At 47.5% G+C, this 14,906-nt stretch overlaps 1 protein-coding gene across 1 annotated transcript in view; it reads right to left on the bottom strand.

Moving 5' to 3' along the window:
* LOC144695613 (aminopeptidase Q-like) overlaps positions 1-14,906 on the bottom strand; it is a 217,140-nt gene that overhangs the window by 60,038 nt on the left and 142,196 nt on the right. Inside the window, exon 10 of the mRNA XM_078566512.1 lies at positions 12,149-12,309. Within this exon, the coding sequence (XP_078422638.1) occupies positions 12,149-12,309 (161 nt within the window). The remainder of the gene's footprint in view (positions 1-12,148; positions 12,310-14,906) is intronic.

The raw sequence follows: 14,906 nt of genomic DNA, 5'->3' as shown, positions 1-14,906 counted from the left end.
CCTGTTCGATGGTTGCTTGAGTTGTCATGGCAGGTGGTGTATCTCTCCTCTGCATCAGTGTAAGGGTTCCTCACAGGCATCATTAGCCATGTCTTGAATGATTAGCCCTTTACATCCAGTATCTATGCATCCTGGGGGTCTGAAAAGGTCTGGCACCTAGGACTGCTTTAATATGGAGATGTTGTAGCTGTTACCTGGGAATGGTACAGACACCTTAAGGAACTGCTCGCGGTGATCACAGATCAGTTGTACATTTAGTGAGTGAACCTGCATGAAATAGGCTTCATTCTCTCATGTTTTCAGTTCCTGGTGATAAAGGCTGCAGACTGGGCTGTGGGTGCCTTTGTGGCTACAGTTGAGCGATCAATGAAATACTGCACCTGGGGGAATCCAGCGATGGCCCATAACCAAATAGCCCTCTCAGTCTGATTGTCCAGACCAGTGAAAAAGTGACACATACTGGCTGGCCCTCATGAACATGACATTTGTGACCATCTTGATGCAGCGATGAGCCACAGACTGTGAGATCTCATACACATCCCCAGACAAGCCCTAGAATAAACCTAAGGTGTAGAAATTCAGCGATGCAGTAATCATCAGCGCCACAAGTATTGGGTGACTACCATTTCCCATTCAGCTCATCCTCCAGCATGGCACACAGCTCACTGATAGCCTTCCTGGAGAGAAATGAAGTCTTCTATGACACACTGCTCAGACATTTGAAGGTAGCTAAACAATGGTCAGTAATCTCCTCTGGTGAACAGTCTCTTCTTTGCACCAGAAGCTGGTTGAATGCCACTCTGCGCCCTTCTCCTCCGTTATCCTCTCCCCCCACTCTCCAAGTCTGGTGCTGCTGGTGCTCCTCTGGTTGCTGCTGCAGCTGGTCATTGCTACAGCTTTCTCCCTCTTTGATGCTCCTCCTCACAGGAGGAACCAAAATCTGATGAAATGAGGCCCATGGCATGCTGATTCATTCAGTCTCCGCCTCTTTCCATCCCTTCTTCATCCACACAACTGCCAACTTGGAATACGCCGCTCTGGCAATGTGCCTGCCCAGCTCTCATACTTATTCCCCTTCTCCCCATTGCAAATGTCGATATCCAAGCTGTTCCACGATCCTCTAAGGCTTGCTGTTCTTCATGATGCCAGAGCTAACCTCCAGGTAGCTCATCTCCTCCCTATACCTGGCGGTGTTCTGAAGTCCCATGGTTTACCTGTGGGTCTGGAAAAATTCAAAGTTCCTCGTAAAATTAAAGCTAAATTGCCTTTTAAATAGGCTTAATTACCTGCCCACCATGTGCAAGTGTGAGGTCCTCCTGCCATGCAAGCCACCCTTCACAATATCGTGTTTTAACATGATGGTGTCAGGCTTCTGTCCCGACGCCTGTCAACCCAATTTTCTGATGCCTCTTGCCTCTAGGATCACCTCCAATAGGCCAGAAAAGTTCAGTCCATTGTTTGTCAATATAGCTACCTATCTTATTTTCCATGTTCTATTTTCAAAGTCAACTTTTCTCCAATCTATTAACCTAGCTTGTTTTATGCTTATGTTCTTCTCTATCATCATCTTAAAGCGTATGGTCACCATTGCCTAGATGTTCCCTTACTTTTACTTCTCTTATTTGCTCTGGTTCATTCCCCATTATTAGATCCAATAATGAATCTTCCCTTGTTGGGCTTTTTACACAGCAGAAAGGAGTTCTGTACAAATTATTAGAACTCCATTGCCTTATCCCCTTCTGTCAGTGCCAGCTCTTTGCTGAAATGATCCAAAACTAATCCCATTGCTTTTCGTTCTCCTCCCTAGTCATCCTTGTGATGACATTTAAGAACATAAGAAATAGGTGCAGGAGCAGACCATATGGCCCATCGAGTCTGCTCCACCATTCAATATGATCATGGCCGATCTTGGGCATCAACTCCACTTTCCTGCCCACTCCCCATATCCCCTAATTCCCCAAGAAACCAAAAATCTGTCTATCCCAGCCAGCGAAAACAATTTCTCAGCGTCTGCCCTATCAAGCCCCTTCAGAATTTTGTAGGTTTCAGCGAGATTGCCTCTCATTCTTCTCAACTCCAGAGAATTTAAGCCCAATTTACTCAGCCTCTCATCATAGGACGACCCCTCATCCCAGGGACCAATTTAGTGAATGTTTACCGTATTGCCTCCAATATAAGTATTTCTTAAATGTGGAGACCAAAACTGCACATAGTACCCCAGGGGCAGAATATTAAGCTCGGCGGGTGGGCGCACGCCTCACCCAGCTGAACGTAAAATGACGTGTGATGACATCGGACGAGCGTCTGGATGTCATCACGCAGTCCCGCGATATTTCGTTTGGTGGGCGCACGTCGGAGTCGGCAGTGCCTGCCGGCAATTAAAAGGCCTGTTAACGCCATTAAAAAGGTAATTAAATTCAAATTTACGTTGCCTGTCCAACCTAATGGTTGGCAGGCAGGTGAAAAGGGTGGGCAGACAAAAAGGCCAAGCAGCCTTTGCACTTTTTAGGAAACCTCATCCACAGGCAGGATGAGGTTTCCTAAAGCAAATAAAAATCAAATAAAAATTTTACAACTTGAATTTATAACATGATGGACACATGAGGGACATGTTTTATGACATTTTAATTTTTTTTTTTTAAACAGCACATCACCTCCGTGAGACAGCTCTGTGCCTCAGGGAGATTATGAAGCACTCACTCGCGCACATGTGCAAAGTTCGCGCCCGGCCCGCTCGCCCTCTGCCCCCCCCGCCCACATAGGTAGCACTGAGCGCTGCCACTTGTGTTCCACGCTGGGCAGGCTTTAATTGGCCTGCCAGCATGAAATTGCGATGCGGTGCTGATCACGGGTGGCGGTCGGCTTCCTGACTGCCCCCGCCGAGCCCACACACCAAGGGCAAAATTCTGCCCAAATGCAGCCTCACTAAAACCCCGTACCACTTGTAGCAAGACTTCTTTATTCCTGTACTCCAATCCCCTTGTGATAAAGGCTAACATGCCATTTGCCTTCCTAATTGCTTGCTGTATCTGCATGCTAACTTTTGGTGTTCCTTATACGAACATATCCAAGTCTCTTTGAACATCAACACTTAAAAGTTTCTCACCTTTTAAAAAAATATTCAACTTTTTTATTCTTGTGACCAAAGCGAATAACTTCACGCTTCCCTATTTTACACTCCATCTGCCATTTTGTTGCCCACTCACCTAACCTGTCTATAACTCTTGCCGCCTCTCTATGTCCTCCCCACATCTTATCTTTCTACCTAGATTAGTATCATCAGCAAACTTAGATACATTACTCTGTCTCTTCACCGAAGTCATTAATATAGATTGTAAATAGCTAAGGCCCCAGTATTGATCCTTGCGACACTCTACTGTTCACTGCCTGCTAACTTGAAAAAACCCTGTTTATGCCACTCTCTGTTTTCCATTCATTAACTAGCCATCTATCCATGCTAATATATTACCCCCAACTCCATGAACCCTTATTTTGCCTATTAACCTTAAATGTGGCACCTTATCAAATGTTTTTTGGAAATCCAGGTTTATTGCATTTACTGGCCCCCTTTATCTACCCTACCAGTTATATCCTCAAACAACCCTAATATATTTGTCAAACAGGATTTCCCTTGACTAAAACCATGCTGACTTGTTCCAATCATACTATGCTCATCTAAGTACATTGTTAAGACTTCCTTAATAATAGGTTCCAGCATTTTCCCAACCACTGATGTTAGGCTAACTGGCCTGAAGTTCATTGTTTTCTCTCTCCCTCCTTTCTTCAAAGCGGTGTAACATTTGCCAACTTCCAATCTAATGGGACCACTCCTGAATCTAAGGAATTTTGAAAACTCATAGCTAGCACATCAACTATCTCAGCAGCTATCTCTTTTGGAAACCTAGGGTATAGGCCATCAAGTCCCGGGGATTTGTTGGATTTTACTCCCTTATGGTTCTTTATCTCTGCTTATATTAAATTCCATAATTTCCTCACGTTTTTTTAGCCCCCTAGGCTATTGTCTATTTCTGGTATGGAACTTGTGTCTTCTACTCTGAAAACAGACACAAAGGGCTGAATTTTGCGTTTGTCGGTCGGGCGAGTGGGCCCGACCGAAGTGGTGGTGGGTGGGGAACCGATCCCTGCCGCCGAAACGGGCTGCGCCACCATTTTGCGCGGCTGGGCCAATTAAGGCCCGCCCAGCACATTTCAGACTCCCGTGTTCATCGGGAAAATTAAATCAGCGGCGGGCTTGTTCAGACCGCCGGTTCCAATGGGGAACTGGCAATCTGTATAAAGAGCGGCCAGGCAGCCTCCTTTAGGCTGTTGACCATGGCCAGCGACCGGGCACCACGATGTGAGGGCAGAGGAGGAGGAGGGGGGCAGGCTGCAGGATTGGCCAGCAGAGGGCCACTGTGCCCCTCAGTTCTCCGATGCCTGCCTTGCTGTCCTCCTGGAAGAGGTATCCAACCATCGGGAGGTCTTGTTTCCAGAGAATAGGAGGAGGAGGGCCCCCTGCATGACCAGGCAATGCGTTGTAGGAGGTAACGGAGGCTGTAAGCTCTCATGATGCTGTGCAGCACACAGGAACCCAGTGATTTGTTGCGCTCTGGAAGGGTGAGTACCATGTCAGCCTTGGCCATTTTACCCAGCAGGTAGCCTTAGCCTTTGAGCCCCCCCCACCAACCCCTCCCACGTTTTAGTGTCGTTACTGCATTGGGCATTTGGCGCACGCTGGGTGGGCAAACAGATACTGACCATGCTTACATCAGTCTTAGTGGTTCAGGAGAAGATGGGTTCTCCCCGCAGCATATGTTGGTGTTTGTCGCATTTGAGTAGTCTGGGGGCAACCTGCAGGGGAGGCAGCTAGACACATACTCAGAACTCCAACACATGGCTTATTGATGGTGATGAGATGGTGGAAGGGGAGCCTCAAGGTGTTGTGGCCAAGAACCATCTGCTGGCCTTGGTGCCACATCTGGTTGCGCCTCCTTGCCATGGGCGCTAAGACCCGTGTGTTATTCAAAGTGATGGATGCCGAATGTGTCCAAGGTGGCCGTTGGGGGAGGGGGTTGGGACCAGTCGTTCTATCTTCTGGGGACTAATCACCAGTAGTGTGGACAGGAGCCGCTGGAGGCCTCAGATGGGCCACTGTGGTTGGGGTGCAGCGTGTGCGTGCAGAGTACATGAGCGATCAGCCCCAATAAATGCTCTTCTCTCAGACAAAAACTGACAGCAATATCCGGGAGTGTCAGCGGACTGGTGGTGGCCACGCCATGCTCCAGCACCTCACCACATAGGAGGAGCAGGCCATGGAGCTGGGGAGGAGGCAGGCGGCCAGGGCGGCAGGTGTCGGCGAGGCTGGGGTGCAGCGGCCAGGTATTTGAGGGCCACAGTCCCATCCACTCTGTCTTCCCACCATCCAAAGCACTGATGGTTGCTGCAAACGTTAATGCAGCAACACTGCTCATTCACAGACTGATACAGTCAGATGTGTGGGTCATACACAAAGGTCCCTCGGCCCCTTGAGGATGCACGTCTCTAGCACCTTCCAAAGTCGCCTTATCCCATTTGTGACCACTATCCTCATGGCCTAACATGCCATGGCATCGCTGCTGCACATCCAAGGACTTATTGCATCTTAGGAGGGTTTGTACCTCCACCACCCTTTCAATCAGTGCGTCCCACATTACTCTGTCCAAAAGGTCCTCAGCACCTCATCTGTCAACCTCAAGGCACTCAACTGAAATAAATACCACCACGTTAGTCATCCCTCCGCCAAGGGGAAATGTTGCCTTCTGTCCACCCAGTCTATGGCCCTCATAACGGTATGAAGGTCAATAATGTGACCTGTCAATCTCCTGTGCTCCACGGCAAATGTCACAAGTGTTTGCAGTGTTTCCTCAGCACCGCAACTACCCAGGCCAGCATGCATCCAGGTCAGGAACCTCTGCACTCTCCCCACTCCAATGCCATCCCTCCCATGAAGCGCAGGTCACAACTGAACGCAGAAGTGTAGATGTGGCCTCGACAGTGTTTTCTGCACTTGCAACATGACCTCCCTTTTCCTACATTCTATTCCTCAGCTAATAAAGGCAAGTCTAGCTTCGATCTTGTTAAACGCCTTATGTTCCTGTTCTGCTACCTTAACGGGTCTGCCCAGCAAGGTCCCTGTAATCATCGTGACTTCCCACGGTCCTACCATTACTGATGTATTCCTGTACCTTGCTTGTCTTGCCCAAGTGCTTAACTGAACGCTTATTCACATAACATTCCATGTGGCATTCCTTAGGCCATCTGACCAGCCTGTCTGTATGCGCGTGTAATGTTTGGCCCTCCTCTTGACTATTTACCAACCCACCAATGTTCGTCTCCTTAGGTTCTTGAAGGGTGAGCGACTTACGAGGCTGGGGGGGAAAGGGATGAAAGGTGTTACTGACTGAATGCTAACTGATGCACTGTCCTTGTTGTTAGTTTCAGCATCACCACCGCATGGCCGCCCCCAACAAGCCTGGAGCCTCTGCTCCACACCTGAGGGCCAAGACTTGCAACTTGTGTCATATCCTTTCAGCGAGCCAGGCATCAGCGCAGCGACAAACACTTCGGTGGGGATTATGACATCGGCTACTGTCCCGGGGCATAGTGGAGAGGGCACTTCACAATCGCTGGAGGAGATGGCACGGACAGAGAGTGCCGATAGCGCCAGCAGCCGGAGGACTTCAGGGGACCAGGCATATGCTGAGTCTGGCAGTGATGATGTCCCTCTGGAGATGTCCACCATGCAGCAGCTGCAGGACAAGCGTTCGGGTGCGCTGGAGCATCTGGCAGGGTTGCATGAGTGTGTGCTTCACTTGGTCTCTGTGGTGGAGGAATCCAGACAGAGTGTCAGTGATGGCATGAACCTCAGGACAGAGCTTCAGGCTTCCTCCATTGAGAGATTGGCTACTCTCATGGAGAGGGGCTTCGATCGAATTGAGATTCTTCTGACCTGCAAGCCCTCACATCACTAATGGCCACAGGTGGTCATTCGCAATGTGGGAGATGTTCTGGGCACCAAGTGTCGGCGCTCGGTGCCCATCCATCTGCGGTGAGCAGGGAGGTCCAATGTGACCTCATGTCGGTGCAGCAGCTGCCTGTCGTCGCTGCGAGCTCCTCTTAGGGTGCTCTGGATGAGGGCAGCAGCTCCTCCGCCCCTCTGCCAGTGACCGTTGCATCCGTTGAGGCTGCGACAACTGGGGAGGTGCCAGTTCTGGAACTGGCCACTCGCTCCCAGGTGGGCCAGAGGACACCCGCCAAGGTCATCAAGGCCAACAGGACAGCAGAGTCAGCAGGCTGACTCACAAGCCACTCCGAGCGATGGGGCGGCACCTAGATGTAGCACCCGCAAACGTAAGCATAAGGCACGTTGGGCACTCCATGGGTTTGTCAATGGTGATTTTGTGTTGGCCCTAGATTAGGGAAAAAATAGTTATGTATGTCAGAGCGATATTTGTGCTTAGTCCACTTTTCTGACCATGGCTGAGGGTGTTTCCTTTGTGCTGCATTTGTATGTTTCACAGGCATCTCATGAGTGTTAGAGTGGACATTGATGTTTCTGTACTAATCCCTTAGTTGCAGCTGATGAGGTGGAAGATGTAGCACCTAAGTGCCACGTGTGGAAGCGCCAAGCAATGCTGGTCCTGCTGATCCATGTGTGTGGAGCTAGCTGAAGGTTCGCTGGATTAAAGTGTTCTGGATGTCCCTGCCTCCTTGGTGTAGTAGTGGGTTGGCGTGCTGCTCCTCATCATTGCCCTGTGCTTCGTCATCCTCAGAGCCACTGCTGGATTCATCATGTGCAGCCTCATCCACTGCGTCAAGGTCTTCATCGTCAACTGCATCCCCCCTTTCCAGCGCAAGATTGTGCAGAGCGCAGCATGCTACCACTATCAGAGAGACGCGATCTCGGGGGTACTGGAGTGCGCCCGCGAGCAGTCCAGGCAACGGAAATGCATCTTGAGAAGACTGATGGTTCTCTCCACCACAGCCCTTGTGGTGCCATGGCTTCCTATTGTACCGCTCCTCAGCTTCTGTTCTTGGACAGTGGAGAGGCGTCATGAGCCACCTTCTGAGGGGATAGCCCTTGTCACCCAGCAGCCATCCATCCAGCTGGGCTGGAGCACTGAAGAGCCCCGGCACCTGGGAGTGTCTGAGGATGTAGGTGTCGTGGGAGCTGCCTGGGTACCTTGCACAGACTTGTAGAATCAGCATCCTGTGATCACACACTATCTGCACGTTCATGGAGTGGAAGCCCTTCCTGTTGACGAAGGCACTGGGCTCACCTGCTGGCGCCTCGATGGCCACATGTGCACAGTCTATTACACCCTGGACACGGGGGAAGCCAGCAATGGCCGCGAAGCCTCTGGCTCACTCTGTCTGGCTGACTTGTCCCAGCGGAAGTGGATGAAGGTCAATGCACGCCTGAACAGAGCGTCTGTAACCTGCTTGATACAAGTGCGCACAGCTGATTGGGAGACACCGCAAAGATCACCCACCGACCCCTGGAAGGAGCCAGAGGCATAGAAGTTGAGGGCAACTGTGACCTTCAGAGCTGCTGGCATGGGGTGTCCGCCCACACAGGAGAGATGTCAGGGCCAATTATCTGACAGATATAGTTCACTGTCCCCTTTGACAGTTGGAGCCTCCTTCGGCACTGCACCTCAGTCATATTGAGGTAGCTGCTTCACCGCCTGTATACCCTGGCAGCAGGATAGTGGCATCTTATGCAGCCCCTTCCACTTTGGACAACCTCTTGGCCCTGCGCCCCTTGTGCATGCGCCTGGCCTCCCAAAGGTGGCTCCCCTGGAGGCTGATTGTCCTGTCCTGGCCTCCTCCTTATTCAATCCCTCCCTTCCTCCTCAGAGGAGCTGCCTCCAGTGGATATGTAAGAACCCATACCCAGGCTAAATGGAGGCCACTGGAAAGCTGCCGGCCCGATAAAGATTACTGTCTACAGACTGGTGAGCCGAAGCTTCAAAATACAGAGAAAGCTATTGGAAATCGATCTGAACTGATAACAATCACACAGGCAACTTTAAGATACTTTCTCCATTAAATACTTCAGAAAAAATATTAACAACCCCTTTGAGCCCACATATCCCGCCCGTGGATGAGGTTTGTTAAAAAATCAGTTACCCGCCTGTCCATTGGGCCTGTGCGCCGAGGCGAAGATTGCATGGGCTCCTTAAAATCGGCTTCAATTGCCGAGTTAATGGCCTTAAAAAGGCCTTTAATTGATGGCGGGTGAGCGTCGTGCTTCATAGTGCGCCCGCCCACCTAAATATCGCGATGCCGCGCGCTGATGTCGGGACACTCGTGTGACGTCAGCGCGCGACATTTTAAGCGCTGACGTGCAGGCTCCGCCACCCACATGTCAGCCATAAAATTCTGCCCAAAGTATTTGATCAATGCCTCCGCTGTTTCCTTCTTCCTCAGTGATAATTTCTCCTGCCTCTGCTTCTAAGGGACCAACATTTACTTTAGCTACTCTCTTCCTTTTTATATACTTATAAAAGCTCTTGCAATACGTTTTTATGTTTCCGGGTAGTTTGCTTTCATAACCTATTTTTCCCCTTTTTATCAACTTTTTGGTGGCCCTTTGCTGATTTCTAAAACGTTCTCAATTCTCAGGCTTGCTACTGTTTTTGCAACATTGTCAGCCTCTTTTAATCTAAAGTTATCTTTAACTTCTTGAGTGAGGAACTGATGGGTCCTTCTTGCTGAGTTTTTGTTCTTCAATGGAATTTATTTTTGTTGAACATTTTGAATTGTTTTTTAAGGTTTTCCCACTATTCATTTACCTCCATACCTTTTAATCTATTTATGCAATTAACCTTAGCCAATTCTCTCCTCATACCTATGTAGTTGGCTTTGCTTAAGATTTTTGTTTGAGAGTGGAATATGTCACTTTCAAACTTAACATGGGGCAGAATTTTCTGCCTGTTGGGTGGGCAGTGCGGGAGAGGGTGTGGGTGGGCGCAGACCCGATCACCGCCCATGATCAGGTCCGCGCTGCCATTTTACGCGGGTGGGCCAATTAAGGCCGGCCCAGCGTGAATCGCGGTTCCCGAGGGCAGCGGGAGTGGGCGGGCGGTGGTGGGACTGCAATGACTGCTGGGTCCAATGGCGACCCTGCGGCCTGTTTGAAAAAGCTGCTGCAGCCTTTCAAAGGCTGTGAATCATGGCCAGTGGAAGGACTCCCCAGAGCGCTGCTGGTGAGCAGGCCAGGCAGGAGGGTGGGGCAGGGGGGCACTGTGCCCCTTGTTTTTCTGATAATTGCCTTGTTGCCCTCCTCGAGAAGGTGGCAGCATGGTGGAAGGTCCTCGTACCCCAGGATGGGGGAAGGAGGCCCCCCACATGACCAAACGTGCCTGGGAGGAGGTGGCGGAGGTGGTGAGCTCCTGCGACATGGTGCAATGCACCTGGATCCAGTGTCGCAAGGGCTTCAATGACCTGTTGCGCTCGGGAAGGGTGAGTACCATGTTGGCATTGGTCACTTAGCCCAACAGGTAGGCTTACCCCCTGGTACCTCCCCGTCCCGCCAAGTCTGAGTGCAGTGACTGCATTGAATCATTGACGGCATGTGTCCTTTGCTGGGTGGGCCAGCAGGTATTGCCCATGCCGAGGTCACCCTGAGAGGGTGGTGATGAGATGGATTCTGCACCCGCAGCATATGGTACACTGAGACCCACATTACTGTTTTGGGGGCAATCTAAAGGAGCTGCACCTAGACGCAGTGCTGGAACTCCAGGACATGTCAAAGTCAGGGTGATGACATGCTGGGAGGGGAGCAACAAGGTGGCGTGGCACCGATCGATCTGCTGCCCTCTGCTCTCCACATGCTTGCACCTCCTTGCTATGGGAGGTTAGACCGTCTGGTGCCTAATGTGATGTAGGCAGCATTTGGCCAAGGTGGGGGTAGGCCTAGCATCTTTGTGTGAATGTTCGGCAGCAGAAGGGGGAGGAGACACTGGAGCCCTGCAATGTCCCACTGTGGTTGGGGTGGGCCGTCTGCGAAGAGAATCCAGGTACAAGCAGCACTAATCAAAGCTTTTCTTTTCAGGAGAAGAATGCACATAATGCTGCCGAGTGGGTGAGGACTGACGGAGGGCCGGCCCAGTTGGCGATTCTCAGCCACTTCGAGCAGGAGGCCCTAGATTTGGAGAGGCGCCATGCGCCCAGGTCCACCGGTGTCGGTGAGGCTGGGGTGCAATGAGCAGGTATGTTTGCCCAGCAGTGAGGTCACCATTGTTCTCCCAACAGCCATGGCAGTGCTGAATGTTCAGTGATTGAAGTTTGCAACATGGCTTGACCATTGCTTATGGAAGGATGAGCGCAAAATGATCCGGAGGACAGGGATGCACATTGAGATTGATTCCACGTTAACTGACCCTATGTCTTTGTTCTTCCTTTCAGCATCAGCGGAGCAGGGCCGGGAGGAGCAGCGGAGGCCCCCTCTCACCCTGAAGTTACGGATTCACCAGCGTCACACCATCTCTGACCAAAATTTGTTTCTGGAATGAAGTTTGAACTGTGATACCATGGTGACATAATGTATTGAAGCAGCAAATCAAGGAATGATAGGATGCGGGTTCACACATGTAATTTCCTTTCACATGTTGAATTTCCAACCTCAGTTATGGTATTATCAGAAGAAGAAGGTGAAATTAAATGGAGGATTCACCCAAAGTCATCTCACTTGCTCACTAGCCTCAGAGTGGCAGAACATAGGACTTAGGAGCAGGAGTAGGTCATTTGGCCCCTCAAGCAGGTTGAGATTTGATATTAAGTTCTTTAATTAGTCTTTTTGACCTTAGCTTCTGCCAAGAATAGAAGCTTTAGAAGGGGACAGAAATTAAAGTATGTTTTAAAGAAAGATTTTCAGCTTAACAGTAACAAAAGAATCTTATCCAATAATGTTTTAGAATAATAATCAGGCTGTAATCTAATAAAAGGTTGCAAAATCATTTATATAAATACTGCAATAGTATAGAGCACAATTTAGGGGTAGAAATAATTTCGCTGTCTGATTGATAGTTCAAGTTACCTACCTATCACTGGTGAGAAAGAAGAATGACTGACAACATATTAGAAAATGGAACATAATACATACTTTGAATTTCTGTTTTCCATTGATTTTCCAAAGTACTCCTGTGTTATAATTCCATTCGATGTATTAACTGTAATAACAGGCACACCTTCCTGCGTTGTCCATGGGTCCATGATAGATTTTATTGTTGTTGGCAGTTTAATAGCATCCTGGCCATCTATAGCCTAGTGAAGCAGAAGTCACCAATTAGTAATTCATTAATTATGCTTCTACTGTATATACTGACATATTTTCTAGAAATCAATTGTTGAATGGCACTCAATAAACTCATAATCATTATGTTTAAATTCTTAATCCTTCCAGATGAATATCATCAAACATCACTCAGATAGCCTAAAAGGTACCTGTAAAAAGGTACCTCAAGGGCAATTAGGGATGGGCAATAAATGCTGGCCTAGCCAGCAATGCCCACATCCCATGAATGAATTTAAAAAAACTGCTACTAACAAACAATATGAAGTGTAGAATAAAATAAACTCTGGCCAATTTTAAATTACTTAACTTGACTATGAATAATCAATCCTTAAATAGTCATTTGGTGGTACAAAGCTAGAGTATTGCTGAAAAAAGAGATATGTCAAAGCCTATTGTCTTGCACTCATCAGGACACTTCACAAGAATACCAATATAAGGGGAAAACAACAATTTATAAATATTCTTGCAAAGTGTCCTGATGAGTGCAAGATGAAAAGCTTCGACATGTCTCTTTGTTCAGCAATACTCAATCCTTAAGTATTAAATCTGCATTGCACCCATTCAGACAAGAAGTATGATTTCCACTCTGTCATAAGAATGAAATGTAACACTATCATGAAAACCACAAGGCCTTTAAAACTAATTAAAAAAAGCTGAAGTCTGGTCAGAATCTTAAATGAGATTGAAGGAAATGGGCTAAAATGAAACCAGTTTGTTATAAAGAGTAAAAGCATTTGCTGACTTGAGGATTTTGAATCTCAAATATATCCAAATGTTCCAAAAGGATTTGATTAATGCGATAAGATTTTTGTATGACCGCAACTTTGAAATACTGTTCTTATAAGTGACTTGAAAAATGTAACTTTCTACTTGTTATGGAATTTAAGACTTCAGGTTTGACATGTTTGTTCTATATGGTGGTTTCCTGTTTGAGATTATAAAATGTAGATGATGGTTTATTGTTAGTAATCTAAGTAATTCTGAATAAAATGTATCAGGCAATTACTGCACTATATTAGGGGATTTACTAGGCTAAACCCAAATATTATAGAAGTTTAGATATGATACAATAATAAATTGGTTGTGTTTTTGACACATTGCATCAAGTGATGCAATTATATACCAAATGCTTCATCATGTCCTGAGTGCCTTGAAGGTGAGGCAAGGTACATTTTCTTATACATTTCAAGGGAGGATGGAGCTCTCTTAAAGCTATATGGCATTTTCCCTTCATAGGTTTTGAACAAAATATATTTAAAAATGTGTCAAATTATCAATTTGAATTATTAGTCAGTCTGGATTTAATATTCATAGGCAATGTTCCGTCTAACTTCTGTTTTCTGTGTGTGGCCGTTTGGTTGCGCCGTATGGTCTCTTTAAGATTGTCATGAGGTCATGCATGTGCGCATCTTAAAGGCATCATTGTTTGTGCACGTCCTCCCTGCATGGAACTTTCCTGACTGCCACGCAGTCAGGCACCCGCACAGCTTAGAGGGAGCATTGTTCAGGGCTGAAGTTTATTCTATTTATGCTACTGAAGGTACTACTGATTGTGAAATCATCACAATTTCAAATGTGACCTTAATACTATTTGGTGGTGGACCAGAATGGGCAGAGGTCAACTGCTTTTAGTGTGACACATCACCACCTATGTTAATCCAAAATATTTTTATATGTGCACAGCATATGACCTGGTAATATGGCATCACTTAAGTCATGACATAAGAGTAATGTTAATCAATCATTCTCATAACCCACCAGGGAAAAGTAATCGTTTCCCTGAACTAATGAGCTTCCATTCCCAATCGGAAATAGGAATATGTAATCAGGTTATGTGCCACTTAGGTCAATATTTCTCCGTTTCTTTTGATACAATCAGTCAGGTGGAATAAAAGCAAAATACTGTGGTTGAGAGGAGATTTGATAGAGGTATTAAAAATCACTAGGGGTCTGGACAGAGTCGACAGGGAGAAACTGTTCCCCTTGGCGGAAGGATTGAGAACGAGAGGGCACAGATTTAAGATAATTGGTAAAAGAAGCAACGGTGACATGAGGAAACCTGAAATAAAAATAAAAAATGCTGGAAAAACTCAGCAGACCTGGCAGCATCTGTGGCGAGAGTAACAGAGTTAATGTTTTGAGTTTAATATGACTCTTCATCAGGATTCAGTCAGGTGTAATGTTTCTTTATGTTGCCTGGGCATTGCGTGAACATTCCTCGCGATGCTTTGGCACAGGTCTAGGTTAAAGGTCAGGAGGTATACCTTTTCACAGAGGGTCATGTCCTTTGGCATAGCTGGGGTGAAGACAACAAGATGGGATGAGTGCTTCCTCACAATGAGGGGAAAACAGGTTGTACCTCCTATATCTCTAACGATTGTCTAGATGATTGCATTAGAGGAAGCTTAGCAGCAGGTGTCTAGCCCAAGCACTTAGTCAGGAAAAATGTATAGTAGCCATAAAGCCACCATGGAGGGTCAGAAGTGAGAGTTACGATCAGAACACATGATGCTAATTGCAAACTTACTCAAATACGCCATTCATACATATAGTATGGTGTTTTCAG

This window comes from Cetorhinus maximus, chromosome 2 (genome assembly GCF_964194155.1).
Source record: "Cetorhinus maximus chromosome 2, sCetMax3.hap1.1, whole genome shotgun sequence".
NCBI classification, from domain to species: domain Eukaryota; kingdom Metazoa; phylum Chordata; class Chondrichthyes; order Lamniformes; family Cetorhinidae; genus Cetorhinus; species Cetorhinus maximus.
The sequence above is the reverse complement of the archived record's forward strand: the minus strand, read 5'-3'. Positions and strand labels throughout refer to the sequence as shown.